Genomic DNA, 23,194 nt, shown 5'->3' on the forward strand with positions numbered 1-23,194 from the left:
TCTGAATTGGCTGCACTAGTCAGAGTTTATCTTTCTTCTTCTAATGTGGAGAGATAAAGATAAACTCTGAACTAGTGCAGTCAGTTCAGCTATAAAGAACAGATCTAATATTTAGTGAACGTTTTACGATTTGGCAAAATATATTTTCAAAACCGTAAAGAGGGTGTGTATATACACTTGTGTATCGATCTCGTGTGTCCGAAAGTTAAGTAGTGGAGCAAACAATATAATACTCTCATTATCTGAGTTATATTACATTTGTGTGCCACTTTTAAGTCATTGGGTTTGTGATTCGCGAGTAGGCTGAGAAAAATATTGGTTATGTTCGTGCAATTCGGGTAAAAACAAATAAATGAACGATGTAGCGGTAAATAAAGCAAGATCAATTACCAGCGATGAATAGCGCAAAGTTTACGAACGATGCACTTGCAGTGATGAAATATCTTCGATTTGGACAGACGGAAGCTTATTCATGCATGACCGAATACAGAAAAAAGTTCGCATAAATGTATAAGAGCAGTAGCAGGTGTAACAACGTCCTCTGCACGGAACGTCAAAACAATGTCCGAGGGTTCTAAGATGGGCCTGTTCGGCTCCAAAGACAGAAATCAAGAACAGAGAGAGAAATCTTCCAAGGACAACTCCCCGGCTCGTTATGCACCGTACGGCGTTGACAGTGATACCGAAACATACGACACTGAAGCTCTAAGCATGATGGATATCAACGATATCATCGGCGTGCAATCCGGTGAGCAGGTTGGCGATTCGACTCTGGAAAGCGAAATCGCCGCGCTTTCGCAGATTATCACGGAGTCGAAGATGGAATCGACCTCGCAGTTGATGGATCCAAAACCGGAAACGCAACAGGATGTATCCAAGAATGCATCAAGTTCTACTTCTAATACTGTTCATGTTACAAACATTGATAATATTGATATTTCTAATACTGACGAGTCCAGTATTATGTCGGAAAAATATGCAGCTAATGAAATCTGTGAGACACAAAAAACAATGCTTGATAATAGCCATAAAAAAGTGACACGCGAGAAACTGTCGACGAGTATCGCAGAAAAGAGTGTCTCAGAAAATACTGAAATGGATTCTGCAATTACATGTGATAAAACTTCCGACGTTAATATCAACGAGAATTTTGATGATGCGTCTGTTAGTGCATCGGAATTGTCTTTCAATGATAAGTCATGCATTGAAATTAATTCGCCGAATATTACATTAGACGATACTTTACAAGAAACTGTTCAAAGTAAACAACAAGTAGATGCTTCTCCCAAGGATTATGAAAAAGATACTATTGAAAAGACAAAGAATCAATCAGTTGATGAAACACATGAAAATCAAAAGACATTGAAAAATGATACAAAGTCTGTGGTAACAGTTGGTGGCATTAGTAAAAGTTTACAATTGATAGGAGAAGCATATAATTCTGAGGACTCAGAGGAAACAGATATGAATGACAGTGACTTTTCGAAAGAAACTCCATCATTTTCTCAAGAAACTTTATTGCTTGGTGTTTCTACAATAGAGCAAGAGAAGAAAATGATTGAAAAGAATTCTGAAGTAGTTGATATGCCAGAACACAATATTGAAAAAATTTCACAGTTAAGTGATAATGCAAGTGCAACTATTTCAGAAGAATCAAAAATAGATGTCATCGATAGCCGAACAAAAAATTCAAATATAAGCATTAAAAAGTCTGAAGATTCTAGTCAAAGTGGATTGTTGCAACAGAATTTGGAAGTGCAAGAGAACATAGATGGTTCTGAATCAAATAAAGCAACAGAATTTGACAGTGAGCTATCAAGTGGCATGCATGAACAAGATGAAAATAACACAGAAATAGATAAAGTGAATATAACAGAAGAAATGTCATTAGAATGTCAATCTTCCAATGAAACTTCTCAAGAAACTATAGATATCTTAGCAAATACTTCCACTACATCGTCAATGGAACTAGTAAATTTAGAAAAATGTCAAGAAACGGAAATTAAAAATATTGGTTCAGAACTAAATATATCAATAATTATTCCTGAAATGGAGAAGCAAGATAGTTTGATAATTCCTAATGAAAAAGAATTAGATACAAAAAATATAAATGACAATTGTCCTGATGATAATGATGTAAAAGATGTACCTAAAGATAAGGATATTCTTTTAGAATCTGCAAATGAAACTCAGGATTCTGTTATAAGTGAAGTGTCTGATAAAAAATTAAGTATGACAGAAGTGATAAATAAAAGTGATGATCTTCAGGAAGAGAATATTATCATTGAAAGCTGTCAGACAACACAGGAAATCATTTCAATAACAAATAAAATTAATGATGAATTTCAAGAAACATCTGTTATAAAAATGGATCTTGTATCAACTACTACAGTGTCTAACAATCAAGATAATATGGACTTTGTTAATATAGAGGAAACATCTGTACTAAATGATAAAAATATATTTCAAACTGCTTCAAGTGTAATTAATGAAGAATTAGTTTTTTTAAATGAAAATACATCATTAAGCCAGCCATATGTTGAAGAAAAAAATGTAACGACTAATGAAGAATCTTTAAGTGATAATTTGGGTGGTGAAAGCTCTGATTTATTCTCTGCAAATTTAATAATACAGAATGATACAAATTCAAACAATATTGATAATTCTGTGGAAACAACCACCCACACAGAAGAGAATCTCCCTATACTTGAATCATTAATTTCAGTCAAACATGACGAATCTGTTAAACAGCTTCCATCCATATTAGAAATGCCCAAAGTCAATGATGTTAATGATACTGTATCTAATAAACTTGAAGATTTATCTGTTCCAATATTGTATAAAGATTTAAATAACACAATTGAAAATATGAACGAGCCATTACATGAAGCTAAAGAAATAGAGAATATAGAGATGAAAATATCGGAAGTAATGTCATTGTCTATAAACAAAAATCAAAGTAAAACGCCGCCAATGGAAACTAAACCACAACAAATATGTGATCAACTCGAATCACATATACCAGATGAAAAAAGTGATGCCTATGTAAATAACTCCATTAAACAAATAGAAGGTAAATTAACTTTTGAAAATGTTACATCTTTTAATATATTATTTGAAAACGATATAAACTTACCATTAACTGATAATTTAATTGTTCCAGAAGATGATACAAATTCTTTGTGTAATACAATTACAGAAAGGAAGAATGATAAAATCGAAGAAAATGTTGCTATGGAGATATCGAACGAAAAGAAAATTAAAGAAAACGAAACTTTTGTGCCAAACTTAAAGGAGAAAGATGTTTTAAAATCTGAAAAAAATACTGACGCTGAAACTTATGAAATAAGTTTAGGTCTGGAAATTTCAAATTCCAGAATTGATTCCAAATCTGATGCCCAAGCAGCAAATTTAAAGGATGTTAATTTACAAGCCGACGAAGAGATGAAATTGTGTGATGAAACTGCAGAAGTACCTAAAAAGGAGTCAGAAGAATTGATTGATGTTAATGTAACATCGATAGCGGAGGAGAAAAGTATGGAACCAGTTGTAGAGAAATCTATTAACACCAATGATGTACAATCAAGCATTATTAATATTATCAACATGTCTTTAGCACAAAAAAATTCAAATGAAAGAACGAATATTGAAAATTTAATAGAAAAACTACCTCAGGATTCAGGAAGCATGGATGCTCCAACTGTTACGCAAACTACAAATACTTTAGAAGGGCTTTTAAATTTAAATCTTATATCGGATAATAAAAGTTCTACATTAAAGGATATGCAAATTGAAGACAAAATTTTAATAAAAGAAACAGTAAATAAAGATGCCGATATTGATCAAGTAGATCAAAGCGAAACAACCATGACGGAAAATTTAGACAGTATAACAAACGTAATTGCTGGTTGTTTGACAAATAGAGATAATGAAACAAGCGGGGTTGACATCAACGTAATAGCTAACGACAAAACTACCGAAAACGAAGATAATAGCTTACTAAGAATGAATAAAAACATAAATACGAAGCCGGTAAATGAGATCACGGATGAGGAAAAGATAAAAGAACCTCTTGAGGCGGATAATAATTTGTCACAGAACAACTTAGATATGGATTTCGAAGATAATCGGTTAGAATCGGTCGAAGATTTGGAGGAAAGTGAAGTCAAACTGGAATTGTCGCAGGATATTTTGTTAGAGAGTGTGATGGCAAGAGAGAATCTTTCTCGAAATGTCGACACTCCGATTGTCATCGAAAATTCGCAATCAAGTTCAGAAATATCCGAATTGGAGTCTGCGGTGAAGTTCCTACAAGAGTCTGAAGAACAAACGATAGATTCGCCGTTGGTGCTCTCGCCAAAAATGGTGGAAAGTGTCGTAGAGGACATAACGAAACAGACTAATGCGGAGCTTTATGTATCCGATGAGATTGACAATTACGCGAATGCCGAATCCGAATTAGCGAATTTGCGAAACGTTTCTGCCGCGAATTCCATCTCCATCTCGGAAGCTGAGATCATATCAGAAGCTGCGAAGCTGGAGAACGAGCGAAAATTTTCAGCACAAATACGAAACGCTCCCGATACAAAAGAAAAAGGCGCCGAAGAAATAACTAAAGAGATTAAACCGAATAAAGAAACGGAAGATCACACATGTTCAAAAACTTTGTCTAAGAATGTTTCTGTTGCGCACGCGGATACTTCTCTGAATTTGCAAGTAGTGGAATCAATGCACGAAGAAAAGAACACTATACCCGATATTAAGTTGTTGTCGAGCGAAGATATTTTGAAGACATGCGATAAGCTCCCGAGGGTGTCGATATTGGAAGAGCGACTGAAGGAACCGCCGAAGATCGAAATACCCGTTCCGGACTCAGCTAAGGTATTAGAATCTTCCATCAGCCCGAACGATAATCTTCTCATACCGAAGGACGCGAGAGCTATCGCCTATTCGAGGATGTTGGAATCACCGAAATCGACTGATAAAGCCGAGTTGAAGGGTGTCGATACGCCGCGTAAGGACTTAGAGAAGCATTCAGATCCTGAAAATGTCGGTTCGCCGAGAATAATCCTGAAGATTGCTAAATCCGCTATCACGGATTGTAGTGAGCCGCGGTCGCCGAAAAGCCCGAAGATTCGATCAGCCACGAATTCGCCGAATCCGGAAGACAGTCCCGGCCAAAAATTGGCGAAGATTAAATTGAAATTGTCGAAAGGCGGTCATCCCTCTATAATATCCAATGAGAATTTGGAAGAAATCAATCAATGGCATACTACCGATAATGCGCCATCGTTATCTCCTCTTGGCATGAAAATTAAATTGTCCAAGTCTGGCGACGCCTCTATTGTCGGTTCAGAGAAACACGAACATTCAGATGAGACGAAATATAAAATCGAGGAGCCGAAGAGAACGGATTCGCCCATCGGTATGAAAATAAAGCTATCTAAATCTGGAGATGCTTCGATTATTTCCGATTCCAGGCAGCAAGATTGCACCAAGGAGATTCTCACGAAGCACAAGGAGAAATTGGAGATACCGGGAAGTCCGAAGAGAACAGAGTCGCCGATCGGGATGAAAATCAAACTCTCCAAGAGCGGTGATGCATCTATTATTCAGACTGATAGACAAGAATCTTTAGAGGAGGTGCACAGGGAGGTCATGCCGAAGCGGACCGATTCTCCAATCGGTATGAAAATTAAACTGTTGAAAACTGGTGATGCTTCCATCGTATCTCCGGATGCTTGCGAAGATGCAAAGGATTCATACACGAAGGCGAAAGAGAAGCAGGATAATTCAGAATTGCCAAAGAGAACCGAGTCTCCAATCGGAATGAAAATAAAATTAACAAAGTCCAAGGGCGGTGCATCTATTATTTCTGTAGATAATACTGAAGATACAAAAGAGATACAAAAGTTGGAAGTACCCGAGCCACCTAAGCGCACCGAATCGCCACTCGGTATGAAGATAAAGTTATCCAAAACCGGAGATGCATCTATTATACATTCTGAAGTTACAGACGATATTAAGGAAACGAGACATAAAGAAAAGTCTGAGGTAACGCAAGATATGACGAAGGCGTCGGAGTCCCTCGGATTTAAGCTCAAGATACTGAAGATGGGTGAGACGACATCGTCGATATTGCCGGATATGATCGAAGAACAAGACGCGCCTCGAAGTTCCGAATTATTTACAGGTGTCATCCCAAAGATTAAAGTATCCAAATCTGGAGATGCGTTGGTAATGCCCGATAAAACGGAGCCAACGAAAGATTCGATTTCACAAGAAGATCAACAAGCAGAAGTATCAAAGAGAACGGAATCCCCGCTTGGCATGAAGATCAAATTGTCCAAGAGCGGCGATGCTTCTATTGTGCAGAATGAAACCGTCGCTGAAGATCATCAAAATAAGACTATTTCGCATGTTACCGATGCGGAATATTTCAAAAACAGTGACTCGTCTCTCGGGATGAAGATCAAGCTGTTCAAGACAGGCGACGCTTCTGTAATGGAGGCACCATCCTCAGGTTCCCTAGAGAAAAAGGACAAACAACAGAGACGCAGAGATGCTGCTGAATCGCCGCTGGAGATAAAAATAAAATTGTCGAAAACAGGTCATCCCACTATTGTAGCCTGCGATAGTCACGGTGAATCTTCGGCGCACAAAGGCAAGGATTCTCAAGCAGCTGTGGATCCAACGCTGAATTTTCCTCATAGGTACATGGAACATGCTACAGTGCACAAAGAATCCACATTGAAGATTCTCAAGACCGGTCACCATCCGTCGATTCTGCAGGGCAGTCGAGCTGAGCTGACGATCGAGCCGGTGCAGATGCAGAGCAGAAAACAGCCGACAGAGAACGTTCAGCAGATCGAGATATCACCTAAGCGTAAGGATATAACGATCTCACCGGTCGAGAGCAAAAAATCCAAACTGGAGGCACAACTCTCGCAGATCTTGCCGGAGGTTACCATCCAACCGGTAATGTGTCGAGATCAAAAACAGCAACAACAGCAACTGTTGTTTGATCCGAAATCGAGTTTAATTAGTCGACAACAGATGAACGTTATTAACCAGGAGATTAGTATCACGCAAGTACGACCAACAGCGAAGGCGGATAACGCGTCAAGCGTAAATGACAAGCTCAAAGATCTTCTGTGCAAAAATGCTACCAATTCGCCAGGCGGTTCGTCCGATTGCGAGATCATCGAGCATCGCCCAGAGTTGATAATCGTCAACGAGAATTCCAATTCCAGCCAGGACGTCGTTATTATAGAGGAGGTGACGCCTAATAGAATGACCGATATCAAGGTACCGAAGAAGAGAGGCAGGCCGCGAAGAAATCCGATAGCGACTCAACAGCGGCATATTCAACAATCCTCCGTGCAGATGCTGATACCCAGGGATCCTTTGGCTTTGGATGAGATGCAGCAAGTTCCTCCGCAGCAGTTGGAACACAGGGAAAACGAGCGGCCTAAGAGAACCTGTAGAAATCAAAAAAGTTATGCTCCGCCCAAGAGAGGCAGAGGACGAGGTTTGTTTCTCTCATTAATATTTTATGATACATATAGAATGTAGATAAATTATATATATTCGTTCAATTTTATAGCAATATGTAATTTTTAAATTTATAGTTGTATACTATTAAACTGTACACAACTGTACATCAAATAATTCGATAAAGTTATATCGATATCTCAATAAAGTTATATCGATATCTCGATAAAGTTTAATATGTCAACAATTAATAAGAGTGACCTTGAACTGAATATATGTTAGTTCAATTTCGAGTAATATTGCGATTCGGATTTATTTTAATTAATCGGCTCTGCTCTCGTTAATTTTTTAATGATGAATTTGTGAATCTTTAAAATCTCTTTTTGAAAATTTTGTTCGTTTGAGTCTTACGTTTTTTTTTTCTCCAATCATGGGTCTTTCAAAAGAGGAATTCACAGATATTCATTTTATGTACGGACGTGCGAACGGGAATGCAAACCTAGCTGCAAAACTATATAAGAAAACTTTTCCAGACAGAAGATGTCCGCATTATCTTCTATTTTCGGAAATTGATCGGCGTTTACGAAAAAGAGGCTCGTTCAGAAAAAAGAAAAAAAGGAACAAAGGAAAAGAAAGAACAGCTTCTATTTCAAAATTAAAATGCAATACCGTAAAAAGCGAAAAAGAAAATCTTGGTCTAGTTATCAAGATCCGAAAAAGTAAATTGCATGGCAGTTTAAAAAAATGTATACATGCAATTTTTATTTTACTATCATATTTAAAAATTACAATTCCTAATCGTTATTAATTTTATTATACGAATTTACTTTTAGTCTCAATGGATTTTGTATAAAATTGTTGAAACAATATAATTTTTTTGCCAAATTTTATTCATTGATAGAGCACACAGACATCATTCGATATAAATTTTTAACTTTCTTAACACATTTCTGTTTGTATTGCAGAAAACAATTAGTCCATTAGCAAGATTTTTCTATTAATCTAATCTTTATTTTCTAAAGATATAAAACTCTGAGAAAATTTTAAAAAACAAAAAAATATTTACGATAACTTTTATTAATGTCGACGTGTCGATAATCCTCTTATAGATATTCTAATAATTTTAACGTGAGTAGTGCTAATTTTTCTTTATCCATCTAGGTCGTGGTAAACGGAAATTGGATAATATAGAACCCCAAGTTGGAAAGAAGTCTCGTATAGATCAAGACTTGTCTGCTATAGAAGCATCGACAATGGCTGTCATTACTATTGATGAAACAACACCAGTACAGCAAGATTCACTTCGAAAATCATCAGAATTATACAAGGCACTAAAACAACCGCCTATAGATCGTAAGAGTTCCGCGTGTAAAGAAAAACATATCGCGTTAACGAGTCGCAAAGAAACAGGAAAGAGGGATTCAGCTTTTAAAGCATCGGAATCCAATATCGCAATACAACTGGATTCTGCCAGATTATCGTACGTCCAAGAAGATCCAGAAAGAGCGTCCACGAGTCAAACCACTATTGAATCATTAGCCTCGAAAGTTGGCGAACAGCACAAGAGAACTGTCTTAGAGATCGTTTCTGAAAAGACCCAGAAGACGGCGATGAAGCAATACGCGGAAAATAAAGGTGTAGGTAAGGCATTGGACGCGCCATCAAGAACGTCTGAAATTAAGGAGATACCTGTACCTCCTCCCGGACATTCGAACTGGCTGACACCGACGTCAAAAAAGCTAGCGGACTCGACGGCCATCAGAGGCGAAACAGTCTCAATGGTACAGGTGATAGATGAGGAAACAAGAATGAGCGCCGAATCCGGTTCGAGATCTCAGACACCTGCTAGAAATATATCAGCACCAGGTATGCACTTGTATTAATGAATTTTAATTAATAAAATATTGTGTAACATTAATGATAATAACTTTCCATTCTAATGTCTTTTATTAATAATTTTGCATCTTAACGATAGCATAGATATTACTCGTTTCAAACGTATTTCAATTCATTGATTTTTACAAATATATAGTAGCATATTTACTGGTGAAAACACATTGCACTAATACGTAATATATAATTTTTTTATTATAAGTAAATATCTAAAAAAATGTTTTTAATTTTTAATTTTTGAACACATACACATAGTTTAGTTAGTTAAATTGAATATATTGGTACACATCCAACTTTAAGCTAGCTAAAAATAGATCTTTTCTTGTGGCATAAGATGTCCCTCAAATAACTAAATACAAGATTAAAATAATGTGTTCATATGCGAGGCAGTATACATCATTTTTTTTATTTGCAATATGTGTTACAATTATGCTGTGTTTAGCTGCACTGAAAACTCTCATACTAATTCGCATTTCATCTATATAAGTATATACTATCTGCATATATTTGTATATATTTGTAATGAAAATAATTATATGTGTGCCCAAACACATATATCAATATAATATAGAGACTATGTTTTAAATTTTGAAATGTGATATTATAACGAATTTTTTTTTTCATATTTAAAAGTCAGTGAATTTTCACAAATTAAGAGAGAAAAAAGTATATATATTAAATATAATATATAATTATAAGAAAAAGATATAATAATTTGATCACAACTTATTAATAGCAATATATAATAAAGTATAAATCTTTTGTTATTTCCATTGATATAATATTATCGATAAATTTGATGTTAGAGAAAACTTAAATAGATCTGAAATTGTTAAATGATGATAATGTATTGGTTATGTTTTCCTATGTTGAAATTAATCTTTGGAAATTAATATTGCAGCGTCAGAAACAATAATAAATGAAGAATCGCAAGGTAGTGTCCTGAGTACTGCTACAACAGAATCAGAAAAAGTCAAAGTAAAGAATCGAAGGATGGAGATTAATTTTGATCCTGATGAAGGACCCTTCACTGTTGATAAAATAGCAGAATATGAATGGCCATTGGATCGAAAGGGTGAAACTTTTATGATACAGGAACAGATATCGCAATATCTTGGTGTAAAATCTTTTAAGCGTAAATATCCTGATCTCAAACGCAGAGTAGTTGATATGGAAGAGAGAAACTATTTGAGGGAGAATGGATTAGTTAGTGAAGCAATGTGTGACATGGGTAAGTTTTTTTTAGAAACTTTTTATAGAAGAAAATTTTTTATATATAAATCTGTCATTGTACATTCATAAATTTATCTTATCATGTAAAAATAATTTGTAGAAATAAAGTTTTTTGCTACCCAAAATGATAAAGTTAAAAGTCACTTACATCTGCAAATTTGAATGAATTGGTGTGAGATTTCTTTTTATTTATTTATTTTTATATGATGAAAGTGATTTATAAGTTTGTATTTCTCAAAAAATAAGAAAATAAACAAGCAATTAATAAAATAAAAAATTTAAAGACTCTAAATAGATTAGAAAATGTAAGTTCTGCTCTTTCACACTTTCTGTTTTATATTATTATATTATTGTAACTTTATATATTTATTTTATCACAGGATTAACCGCAGTGTGTAGCTCAGAAGTATTGGATGTAATGTGCAGTGATTTCCCCGATCAATATGAAGAATATCGCAAGCATATGCGCGAGAAACAAGTCAAGGAGCATTCCAAGAAACAAAAGGAATTAACGGCCGCGGCGAATGCGGAGAGAAATAGAATAGATCTTGCGGAAATGGCCGTGCAATCGGCGTTTGCGTGGAATAGTAACTTAAATAAAGCTCGCAAGGAAAACCGCAAGTGTTGCTTAGATTTGCAGACTTTCACGATTCATGTCCCAAAGAAGCAACAGAAAGTCGATTCCGAACACAAAGTCGGTCATTATCCAGTCGCGCTCATACCAGGACAGTATACCGATTATTATCGGGAATATACGCCGGCAGAATTAAGATATTATCCGCTAAATACGGTCTTGTACGGACCCACGCGGCCCAATGAACGTAAATGTGATAGCCAATCGGAAGGTTCTCAGAGTGATAGCGATAGCGAATCGTCTTCCGACGACTCGAGGTTAATGCTTATTTTTAAGATTTAAAATCAATCTTGTACGCAAAATAATTGCAAACTAAATTGCTAAAGTTTCTTTTTTGATTAATCTAGAATGTATTTTAATTTTATACTACCTTATTTAAAAAACTCTACAATTATTTATATTATAAATACCAGAGTTTATAATTATTTATAATACTACAATTATTTATAATATTATTATAAATATCAAAGATATAACGGTGATATTTTTTTGACAGTTCATCTTCCAGCGAAGGTACACAAGATACAGAAGGATCTCAATCGACTATGGATGATGTGGATATGGAAATCTCGAACTTAAAGGACGATGTGAAGTTGAAATGCAAGATGTGCCTGAAAGTTTTAAATAAGCATAACAAGAATGAAATATTAATTCAATGCGGTACTTGCAACGGAAATGGTAAATTTACGAGTTTGCGAATTAATTTTACGCGAAACTTTTTATAAAGCTAATCGAGGCGATTATCATTTTCAGTTCATCCATCCTGTATAGATTTAACATTAGATATGGTTCCGCATATTCAATCGTACGCATGGCAGTGCACCGATTGTAAAACATGTGCACAGTGTCATGATCCTGCGGATGAAGATAAAATGCTCTTCTGTGATATGTGCGATCGTGGGTAAGTTACTTATAACTTACAAATTTATAATTCAAAAACTTGTAACACCAATAACTTATAACAGAAGTTATTGATACTTTAATGCTGTCTATTTTATCAAAGAAAAGAAAAAAAGACATGTGACGTAAAAACATAAAAAAAAGAATAAATAATATAATTTCTTAGTTAATTATTGATGTAGATATATAAATTTGAAAAATTATCAATTGAATATAATTTAATACCATATGTTTAGATACCACATTTACTGCGTGGGTTTGCGACGAGTACCACAAGGAAGATGGCATTGTCAAGAATGCGCCGTATGCGCAAACTGTGGCTCGAGGGAAGCCGGTGGTGCTAATTCGGATAGAAACAGTGTTGCGCAATGGCAGCACGAGTATAAGAAAGGCGAGAGGAATACTCGAGTATATGTTTCGACACTTTGTGTACCATGTTCGAAGTAAGTAGTCAATGACGTGTAATATCAATTCTTTTAAATTATGCTGGGCTTCAGTCGCTTGATTTCCATAGCTCATACCATAACACTTTCAACATCTTCTCATTTCATTATATCAATCTAGATATGATATTCAATAATAAATACATTTGGCAAACAGGAAAAAACTCCTTAAAATTTTTTTTTCCTCCAGCTTTTAACATCGAATATTTTTTAAATAAGTATATCTTTTTTCCATTTGTAGATCTAGATTCTCTTAAAGTAAAATTGGTTGAAACTAAATTAAATGAGAAAAATAAAAAAATGGTTAATGTTAGCTAAAAAATATATAGTTTTATTCATTTGCATTCTCGAACTATAATTTGTCGGAAGAAACGTTTCTTTTCATTGGTTATAACTCATTAGTTTAACTCAAAAACTATTCGCGTCTCGACTTTGTTTGATAAAAAGAGATTTTGTTTAAATGATTGAATTGAATGATATAAAAAGTGCATTACTATGTGAGATACTTCTAATTTTCCTTCTTCCTTCTGTGTACTGAGGCGAGCACCGCTATAATATATAATATATCCTTACCTGAATTCACTAACCACATGATCTTTATGCAATAACAAGGCTGTGGCGAAAGGGTCGCTATTGCCCGCACTGCAGTCGCTGTCATACCGCCCAAAGGCTCGACCTGGAAGCGAATCTAGTGCATTGCAGCGCATGTGACAAATATCTGCACTTAGGTATTGACACCATGTTTCATATGATTCTGTTAGCATTAATATTTTGAGCGCCATATATACGCTGTCACATACAGCACACTTGCTTGAAATATGAATGGCATTATTTTAAATAATTTTATGCAGTGAATATTATTACAACTTTAATCAATTGTTGGAAGTCGAGCATATGGATTCATGTAATATATCATGTAATATATTTTTTTATAATTATTGATACCATATCTAATTATAAAAATAATGTATTATTGCCAGATAAATTTTAATTTTATTACACCTAGATATTCTGCAAATTGCATAAATTATAAGAGTTTAAGTTGAACTCTCAACTGGCGCTCAAAATGTTAAGTTCATTGCATGTTGTGATATAGGAGCATTTGAGCATTTGCACGCGCCATCGATTTTGTTTGACTATCACCATTTTAAAAGCCGTATTTTAATTATTTGCTATTTATAATATATACATATATACATTTACATTTCTATTTTTTTACTGCCTCTGCCAAGAGGATCACAAACTGCAGAGGATCCTATAGTGCAGAGATGTTTGAGTGAATCTGGTTCAATATATCCTTGTCTGTCTCTACTTATTTATGATTGAGCACAATAGTTAGTATTATTTCTTTTGTTGTAAATAATGTATACTTTTGTTATAGATTGTAAAATAAGAAATCTTAACAGAAAGAAAAAAAAATGAAAATAGCTTAGACATCTCTGCTCTTGTGCAGCTCCTGTTGGAGCAGAACATTGTATATCATGAGAGATATGCGTAATTTGCACATCTTTTTCAGAATGCGTGGAGACTAAAGGGGTATTGGTTGATAAGAAAAGTTATCTTTGTGATTTTTGTACACCATCGACCCGACAGCAAGTGACGAAGCCTTTGATGTCAAAGATGTTTAAAACGTGAACACATTATTTCCCCAGGAACAGGAAACCATCGAGCTGTATAGTATTGATGCAGTATGTATTATATTAAAATAGCTAATTTTTGTATTGAATGTGCGTTTACGAACGATGACTATGCGCAAAATTTTTCTCGTGTACTTCATGACAAGTATATCACACATGTACATAGTTGCGAAGTGAGTCATTTAACTTGATGCTGAATTTTTGCTGCGTGTACGTTTAGCGCATGATAAACGGCGAATTGCCCGAAAAGACTGAATGTTCAATTTCGATTATAAATATTTTATCAGAATTACAAAATATAATATACAGTGTTTATGAGAAATCGTGCACTTTCTCAAAAATTTGACGATTTTTTGACGAATTTGAAATTTTTATACATTATAAGCTCGATATTGAGTATCGCTTCTTTTTGTAATTTTCTATCTATTGCATTTGTATAATATTAAAATTTTGTAAAATATAATTTTATTTAACGCGTGTGTAACTTATACATATATATATAAATTTTAATATTATAACTTTCGATTATAACTCATAAACCAGGAATTTTCGAACATGTTTATATGACATTTTTTTCTTGTTTTTGTATGGAGAACTCACCCCCAAAGTTTGTTAAAGTATTTCTAAATCACTCTGTATAAGTTCTCGTTTTAAATTCATCATCAATGCTAAAAATCAGTATTTTTTTATTCTTCTCCCTGTCTGTTTTGCCAATATTTAAATATTACTACAATTACCTAATCTATATAAACACCAGTAAAGATTGAATTTTTTTCATTTTCTTCAAAAAACGTCAAATGTCATGATTGAACACATTTGTGCTTTTATATTTTTTTAAAACTACCCAATTTGGATAGGTTCTTTCAGGAGAGAAGTAATCACTCATAAATCATTAACAATACTTTTATAAAGCAGTCTTTTTTGTCGACCGCCATATATATGTAGAAAGAAAAAGAATAAAAATGTGGAATTAAAAAGAAAAGATGGCAATTTCTTAAAAATATATATCATTCTTTATTTTATTTTTTTTTTCCTTTTTTGCGACGTAATCTACGGTTTAGTATTTTGTTGCGAGAGTTAGATGCAAATAAACATCTTTTCTTCTTTTTCTTATGTGTTTTCACATACCTATAACACAATATCCACATTTTGAACAATGCGCTTTCTTTCTTCGCTGTCAAATGATTTACAATATATTTATATAAGATCATGTTGATTACGTTGCATTTATGTACACATACAGAATAACGATAGTATAATTGCGACTGTTTAAAAAATGAGCAAGTTGCAAAATATATATAAACTTTGGCATGTCGTTGCATCAACTTTATATAATATTACGTCAGAGTACGTCTTATTATAGTTTATAATGCAATCTGTACAAGATACTTCTAAAGCGACAGTGACGTACGCGCAAAGAATGCGAAGCTGCCGTGCAGCGCATCTTGCCAAGTTAATTCTTATAGATTTCGGGTTTTATTTCCTTTTTTTTTATGGTCTGTTAAACTGCGCGACACGTAGTTTTCACGACAGAAACAATTGATCGGCAATACAATCATAGCGATTTCGGCAGCACATTATTGAGAGCAAAGAAGAATATATTCTCTTCATATGTGTTCGAGCATTGCAATCGTATCATATCGAAAATCAATCCATATAATATCCTGTATTTTTTTCTCGCGTGATACGGTTATTTGTTATTTATATATTTTTTATTCAAAATTCAAGAGTGAACGTCGAGTGCTATTGTAAAAATGGCTGTGCACGATTTAACTTGCTTTACAAAAACGTCACACACACGTTAATTAACATTCCGCACATGATTACAACACCGTAAAGTATTTTGAGCAAAAAAAAAAAAAACCAAACATTATAGTGTAACAGCAGTACAAGTCGTACGTATATTACGAGTATTATTATACCTAACGTGCAATCGCGTTTTTAAAGAGCACTTACGTGCTAAACGGGGACGGGCTCATAGCTCGTGAATTGCACTTGACCCGTCATTGACTAGTAGTATTCGATAAGATAATATAGCGTGTTCTTTTTAGTTGCACTTTGCTATTGGTTTTAATATTTAAGAGAAAAAAAAATAAAGGTATTTTCGGGATTTGGAGGGAGAAAAAGAAAGCTTACTTAGAGAATATGTGAAAGTGCAGCTAGAAAAAACAGCGACGTAACTACATCGTCAGTAAATGTCGAGCGAACAGTCGTCTTTCGCATATGAAACGCAAGAAGTACTCAAATACATCCACCGATCCATCGGTGAAGCAAAATAGCATCGTATAATTATTTACGCACGTAGGAAAACTTTTAACAACGCTACTTTGATGCTATTGTAACCGCTGTTTTACCTTTCTTCTTCGAATCGCGTTCGACTTGTTGATTATCGAAAAATTGAAGCGTTTAATTGTAAAACAAACGTATAAGCAAAACCGCGGCTTTAAAAAAGAAAAAAATATATATTTACAGTTTCGATCTTGGTTGTTCACAATAAATAAAATTATAGTCATGCGAGTATTCCATAAAATGGAAACTTCAAATGTATTTTTTTTTCTTTTTCTTTTTGTTTCAAAAAGCTCTTTTGCAAGTAGTGCAACTCTTGTTTTCGAGCAAGGATTTCAATTTTTTATCCTAAAGGCGCACTCCAATTCTAACAAATAATTGACAATGTAAAAAATTAACTTGAGTATTTACTCATGCCTAATACCACATATAGATAACAAAGTACTGAAGTTATGTAAGTGAATAGCCGGTATAATGGTGATCACTAAATTCTGCGTAGAAAACTTCGATAGGACATTGTGAAGAAAATTCGGGCCCGGAAAGCTGCCGACTTTATAAAATATTCGCAAATTACACGTCGGATTTGCACTCTGCGAGCCTTTCCTGAGTTTACACAACAGATATTCGAAAGCTTCTGATAATTCATTTGCGTTCAGCTCTATGGACGGCAAACTTGCCTCCGTTGTCAAATTACCAGTAGAATTAGATGAACCTATGTCCACAAAAATTTCATAGTTAGAAAAGTAATTTTTTTATATTAGAAATATTTCTTTTAATTTATATAGCAATTAAATTCAAGTATCAGTTAATGAAAAAATATTAACTGATTGTTAATACACAATCGATTCTAACTTAAATTATATTACTTATTATTATTACTATAATTATCATTATTATCAAAATATTGTACGTTATAAAATTTTATTTCAAGGTTTTTATTATCATTAAAATATTGTTAATACTTCTTAACATTTTTTATACATTATGTAAAATGGAAAAAAATATCGCGTTCTTAGAAGTTTGCTAAGAGAAACTTACCAGTAGACATGTAGCATACAATTGCCGAAACATTATTTTCGTAATTCCACCTACGTCTGATGGCTATCCTAAAATTAGCCACGCATTTTCCTGTTTCTTCATCTGCAATAGAATATACACACTGATTACACAACCATTCTTCTCAGATAAATAAATAGAAAAATGCTTGCTGCAAATTGAGTTATAAAAGAAAATCGAAAAAAAGATGCTTTTCTACTCAACTTACAACAGATATACGATTTCTTATTGAATACTTTGCACTCACATTCAAATCGGTTATTATCCCTATGAGCCCAAACGCACCACTCGACTTGAGCACCACGTGGCAAATTTGATACAACGACATAATCTACAATGGCATTTCTCGTCCTCCTTTCCCACTCCTTTCTCGCATCCGCTATGTAATTAGAATGAGTCAGGAAACAGATACCTTGTACTATGTCTCGAAGCTTAGCATCCATAGCCTTAACGATGCGATCTATATGCCTTAATGTTAAACGGCATTGCCGTTTAATGTTCATATCTAGAAGATTCATATTACCAGGTACCAGAGGTATTTGCCCAGCGACTAAAATAATATCACCCACCTATATATATAAAAAAAAAAGACTAATTTTTAACTTAATAATAGAGAGATTGTCTTAGATGTGTAAGTAGAAGATTGAAGATTGTAACAGAAAAATTGATTATGAAAAATTTGATTTTTAAAATCAATTCTCTAAAAATACTCGAGATAAAAATTAATAATTTCTTATACACAAGATTACTTTTATATCGTATTAATTGTACTTACACGGGCAGCTTGAGAATAAGGACCAATATTAGCAGGTGCCCAATGACTTATGCTTTGCACATGCATCATGTGTCGCTTGCAGGCCCATTTATCACCGCAATCTTGGTTTTCCTTATACGCTGTCGCGTCAAGCGCGACATGTACATTCAGAGGACATTCTACGCATACACGAACCGGCAGACTTTTCTTACCCAACCAGGAAACGTATGATTCGTTTATAGCCTTGTAATTCGACATATCTTTTATATACAATGTTACTGCAACAATGTCGGATGTGTGCAGATTTTCGTTTTGAACCAGGGCTATAATTAGATGGATATATTACGCATGAAAAAAAATTCGTTTATATCGTATTTTTGCGTTAATAATTAAATTTAGAAATAATTGCTAATATCAAATAATTACTAAGCCAAAAGGTATATGATTAAGATGTGAATTTTACTGCTTAATTTCTCCAATGCCTCTTCCATAGCAGGTATGACATCCGGATGTTTTCCTACAATGCCACCGAACCAGAACCATCCTGTTTGATTTCTATTAACCATCGGCGCGTCTGGATAATCTTCCTCTTCATACAAAATCTCCATTGGACTTGGAGGATGAAATTGACCTGTACACCATTTAGATTTAATATACAGGATGTCCGATAATAATAGTATCACCTCTCGTATACAGGTAAAACATGTGGAACTGAGGAAAAAAGTCTTTCACCATTTTGCGATTTTCGTAATAATTATTGAGAAATTAATTAAAAAAGATCGATCAATTCGCGCGAGTACAAGCGCGCGGCAAACAGGAACAGTCCAAAAGTATGCGATGGCTAGACGTGCAAGTTTTGGGAGGAACGCTCTACAAGTGACAACAGTTATGTACGAGCGGTATATAAAGCGCTAGATTTTCGCGTCCTAACGACCAAAAGTCTATAGCAACATATCAATGGATTGAACCTTTTTAATGCATGCTTATACTCACACGAATTAGCCGAGCTTTTTTAATTAAATTCTCATTAATTATTACGAAAATCGTAATTATTACCGCAAAATGGTAAAAGACTTTTCTCCTTGGTTTCACCTGCTCTATCTACATACGAGAGGTGATACGGTTATTATCAGATATCCTGTATATTACACATAGGTATTTTTTCCATGTTCTCTTTTCTATATGTACCTGAATTCGATGCTTTTAAACTATTGTTTTCACAAGTGTGTTCGTCAGTTTCTTCTTCTGATAAATTACAGCCATCATGCAGCTCTGGACCAATGATTTCAGCAATGTAATCTTGTGGTGATTTTATCAAAACAGTTTTTAGTCTTTCTGACAGGCTTAATTTCTCCAGTTCTCCATTCTGAAAAATATAAATTTTTACCTTGATTTTACCACTGTCTTATAAGCAAATACAGTAGTACATACAAATCTACATAATATTCAGAAACTTACATTTTTCTCTTGTAAATGGATCTTTGTAAATCTAAGATATCCTACAGGCGCTACATCATCTCTCGAATTTACAATACTCTCATAATCATCACTAAGGCACAAAACAAAATAGAATAAAAAACTTATTTAGATTGTATATATATATAAAACATATATAAATGTAAACATATATAACTTACATTATGATACTTTTAGTAAACAAAGGGCAATCTAAAGTAAATGTTTCATATTCTCCTCCTTCTCCACACATATTCACTCCATATTTTTCTTTCTGTAAATAAAGTTCATTTTACATTTTTATTATAAATCACTAAGAATATAAATAAAATAGTTTCTGTTTTAAATAGAAATTAAAGGGAGAAATATACATAACATACTTGAAAAAATATGACTTACTATCTTAACAAGATGAGGTTGCATTTCGGATATAGATTTACCCAAATGTTTAGTTTCAAGACCAAGAGCTGCGACTTTGATTAGTACTGCATTAATAGAACTTTGTATCATTTCATTTAACAGCTCCTCCTGGTCCCGCCTCCATAAGTATGATAAAGAAATGAGATTTAAACGACTGCATCTGAAATACGAATATTCGAAAAAACTAATAATAGTAATTATCAATATCAGAAATTTATAAAGGAGAGATAAAAATAAAAGATAATTACACATTTTCTACACGAATCCGTTGATAATCGCTAAGAATAGCACCGCTTGACACAGCTTCTATATTTTCACGTTCCTGTAAAAAATATATTTATTATTAGAATATATATAAATATGAATAAAGTATATTTTTGATATTACATTATACACACACACACACACACACACACACACACACACACACACACACACACACACACACACACACACACACACACACACACACACACACACACACACACACACACACACACACACACACACACACACACACACACACACACACACACACACACACACACACACTTGATATTTGATTTACCTTTACTGTGCTTAAAAGTTTAAAAAGATCCTCGACTTCATCACTTTCTGTAGGGTAATAATATTTCTCTCGGACATTGGCCTTACCAAATGTTGGATAACGATATATAGGCAAACCTATAGCCTGAGCAATGTACTTGATACCTTGATGTCCTACTGTTTGGAACATAAATGAATCCAGCTCATCTGGAAGTATTGTGTGTTATACCTATATGTTACATTTGTATAAATTATAATATTTATAATTTTATTTAAAAGATATAAATAAATTATGATGTATAAATATAAATTATAATATTGATATACAGTATAATTTCATATTATAAATTATATTCAAGGATGCATCAGTTGTGTAACATGCATTAGTAATTCATGATCAAAATATCAATATTTTAGATAATATGATGTATCTCAGTACCTTTTTCAATAGGGTATAAATTAGCCAGAGCCACAATCTCGTGACCTGCTGCTATACATTGCATTATATTGAAGCAAGAATCTTTGCCACCACTGATTAGTGCAACAACCCTCATTTTTTTTGTAGATTGTTTTTGTGTTTCTTTGTTGAAAAACAATTATGGTTAAAATTAAAGCTGATTTATCTGTGTTTAAATAATCATCTGTAATAAAAATCAAAAAAGGATATATACAAAATAGTTTTCATATAATATTAAAATAATATAAATTTAAAAAAATATATATAAATATGCATGGAATATAGTTTTATATTTATTGTTTCATCAATTATGATAATGTTATATGTATACATACAAATTTACACGTTTCAAATTATATATAGAAAATAAAAAGTGTTCAAATAAAATCAGAATTTAGAATAATGTTAATTTATGATAAGAACATACACAAACATACAGAATATAACAATAAATGCATCTAATCCCCTTACAATATATAAAATTGTACATATTTACAATTTATATAATCACAAGGAACAGAGACATATGACTAACAAGATTTTATAGCAATAATAATAATAATAAAACGTTTTGGCTATCTATACAGTAAACAATTAATATGAAATATCAATGAAGACACAATTGAAATATTTTAAAATAAAACTAGAAACTATAGATCAATTAAGCATATGTGCGAATAGAAAGCCATAGGTAAACAGTGCAAAGATATAAGCGTTAAAAACGAAAAATTATTCATTAATATATATAATTAACTAATGAACAAAAATTTGTCACGAACGGCACAATGACAAATCATAAGGAATGTTAAAAATTCTTCGTATCTTCGATATCGGATATTAGATCCATAAATCGTAAAGATGTAGCGATAAAGCGTGGTTTTATCGCAAAAAGAAGAAACTGTATGTATGTAGATATTGCCTGAAGGATAAATTTTTTGGTTATTATAGGAATAAAAGTGCAAGGAGACAAACAACGAAATGACAACGAGCAATGAACTGCGCAGCTAAACGCGAGCACGACGATTACGATGAAGCATGCAGAAAAATCAACGCTAAATTCTCCATAAATGTGATATTTACGTTAAATTGGTGGCAAAAACTTCTCACACAATACCATCGGCAGTCCATGGGAGACTGTGAAAGACTGATATCATGATGGGACATTGGACATGGATTCATGGATATAGGACGATAAAATCATGGATAATAGAAGTATGTGACAACCGATATGTCTACGACGGTAACGCCACGACGGAACAATATTCGACCTGAGAGCGTCCTACGTAATCGAGATTATTCCGAATATTAAAATTATACCGATTAAAATCATCGTGATTGTCTCATCGTTTCTTTATAAGTAACAGGAGGACTTTGTCTCATTTGTCGAGAGAGTAGTATTTATTCTTTTTACGAAAATTATTGACAAAATTAACTAGAGCATTGACAGATTCTCAGGTGTAAATTCGCGCGACCGTATATCTCGTGACATTTTCAAAAGAGACAAAGAATACTTTGTTTTGATTGGTCAATCAAAGTTTTGTAATGCCAAGCAGAGTGCACTCTCTATGTTTACTTTCACACTATGACGTAATTATATTTACATACCTTTCGAATTTCAATAAAAAAAATCCTTAATTTTGCTATTCATTCGTTTAATATACAATGGCATTTGAAAATTATATAAATGATTATGTGATATTTTCAAAATCGAACTTTATTATCGATTATACTTTTGTGTATATCGACTTCAGATATAAACAAAATAAAAAATGTCATACAGGTGAAAACAGAAGAAACAGGAATAAAGCAGAAATCACTTTTGGCAACATTTGTTCTTCAAAGTTGCTTATTATTATCACGCACGGTAAAAATTGACCTATTTTTCTCAAATGCAATCCGCTGACCAATGAGGTGGCGCGCGGGGGCAGCCATTTTACTTTCGCTATGGTCGCGCGAAGCGCCGCTTTGAGGAATTTTGACCTGACT

General features: G+C 33.6%; 2 protein-coding genes across 7 annotated transcripts; one reads left to right on the forward strand and one right to left on the reverse strand.

Annotated features, from left to right (window-relative positions):
• Positions 1 to 103: 103 nt before the first annotated feature.
• E(y)3 (enhancer of yellow 3) lies at positions 104 to 23,065 on the forward strand. 5 transcript variants are annotated; one of them, XM_070314964.1, is made up of 11 exons: positions 104 to 7,531; positions 8,656 to 9,360; positions 10,289 to 10,618; positions 11,001 to 11,511; positions 11,751 to 11,932; positions 12,008 to 12,155; positions 12,391 to 12,597; positions 13,210 to 13,325; positions 14,114 to 14,285; positions 22,157 to 22,420; positions 22,989 to 23,065. In XM_070314964.1, exons 1-9 carry the CDS (start codon positions 562 to 564, stop codon positions 14,230 to 14,232), a joined length of 9,288 nt encoding a protein of 3,095 aa, XP_070171065.1. In that variant the 5' UTR covers positions 104 to 561; the 3' UTR covers positions 14,233 to 14,285; positions 22,157 to 22,420; positions 22,989 to 23,065. The 5 variants fall into 5 exon arrangements, with proteins under 5 accessions (XP_070171065.1, XP_070171067.1, XP_070171064.1 ...); XM_070314966.1 differs by lacking the exons at positions 22,157 to 22,420; positions 22,989 to 23,065 and adding an exon at positions 18,824 to 21,038 and having other exon boundaries at positions 104 to 3,073; positions 3,164 to 7,531; XM_070314963.1 differs by lacking the exons at positions 22,157 to 22,420; positions 22,989 to 23,065 and adding an exon at positions 18,824 to 21,040.
• LOC138944097 (uncharacterized) lies at positions 14,685 to 22,403 on the reverse strand. Of its 2 annotated transcripts, XM_070314973.1 has the most exons (13): positions 22,289 to 22,403; positions 21,191 to 21,392; positions 20,774 to 20,958; positions 20,454 to 20,527; positions 20,185 to 20,365; positions 19,968 to 20,059; positions 19,789 to 19,879; positions 19,519 to 19,696; positions 18,794 to 18,961; positions 18,352 to 18,653; positions 17,824 to 18,145; positions 17,559 to 17,660; positions 14,685 to 17,232 (listed from the first exon to the last, which is right to left on the reverse strand). In XM_070314973.1, the coding sequence occupies exons 2-13, from the start codon at positions 21,303 to 21,305 to the stop codon at positions 16,928 to 16,930; spliced, it is 2,115 nt and encodes a 704-aa protein (XP_070171074.1). In that variant the 5' UTR covers positions 21,306 to 21,392; positions 22,289 to 22,403; the 3' UTR covers positions 14,685 to 16,927. The 2 variants fall into 2 exon arrangements, with proteins under 2 accessions (XP_070171074.1, XP_070171075.1); XM_070314974.1 differs by lacking the exon at positions 22,289 to 22,403 and having other exon boundaries at positions 20,774 to 20,980; positions 21,191 to 21,278.
• Positions 23,066 to 23,194: the final 129 nt, after the last annotated feature.

The sequence above is a fragment of the Polyergus mexicanus genome, unplaced genomic scaffold, assembly GCF_030449975.1.
Source record: "Polyergus mexicanus isolate NDT 795.1 unplaced genomic scaffold, iyPolMexi1.0 SCAF_87, whole genome shotgun sequence".
Taxonomy (NCBI): Eukaryota; Metazoa; Arthropoda; class Insecta; order Hymenoptera; family Formicidae; genus Polyergus; species Polyergus mexicanus.

Bases quoted from the DNA above. Each gene is read 5' to 3' on its own strand.
- LOC138944097 (XM_070314973.1), bottom strand. From the start codon at position 21,305: ATGAGGGTTGTTGCACTAATCAGTGGTGGCAAAGATTCTTGCTTCAAT. The intron at 19,880-19,967 runs GTAAGTTATATA...TTTGTGCCTTAG, and splicing joins TTTACTAAAAGTATCATAAT to TGATGATTATGAGAGTATTG. The intron at 18,654-18,793 runs GTAAAATTCACA...ATCTAATTATAG, and splicing joins GGCATTGGAGAAATTAAGCA to CCCTGGTTCAAAACGAAAAT.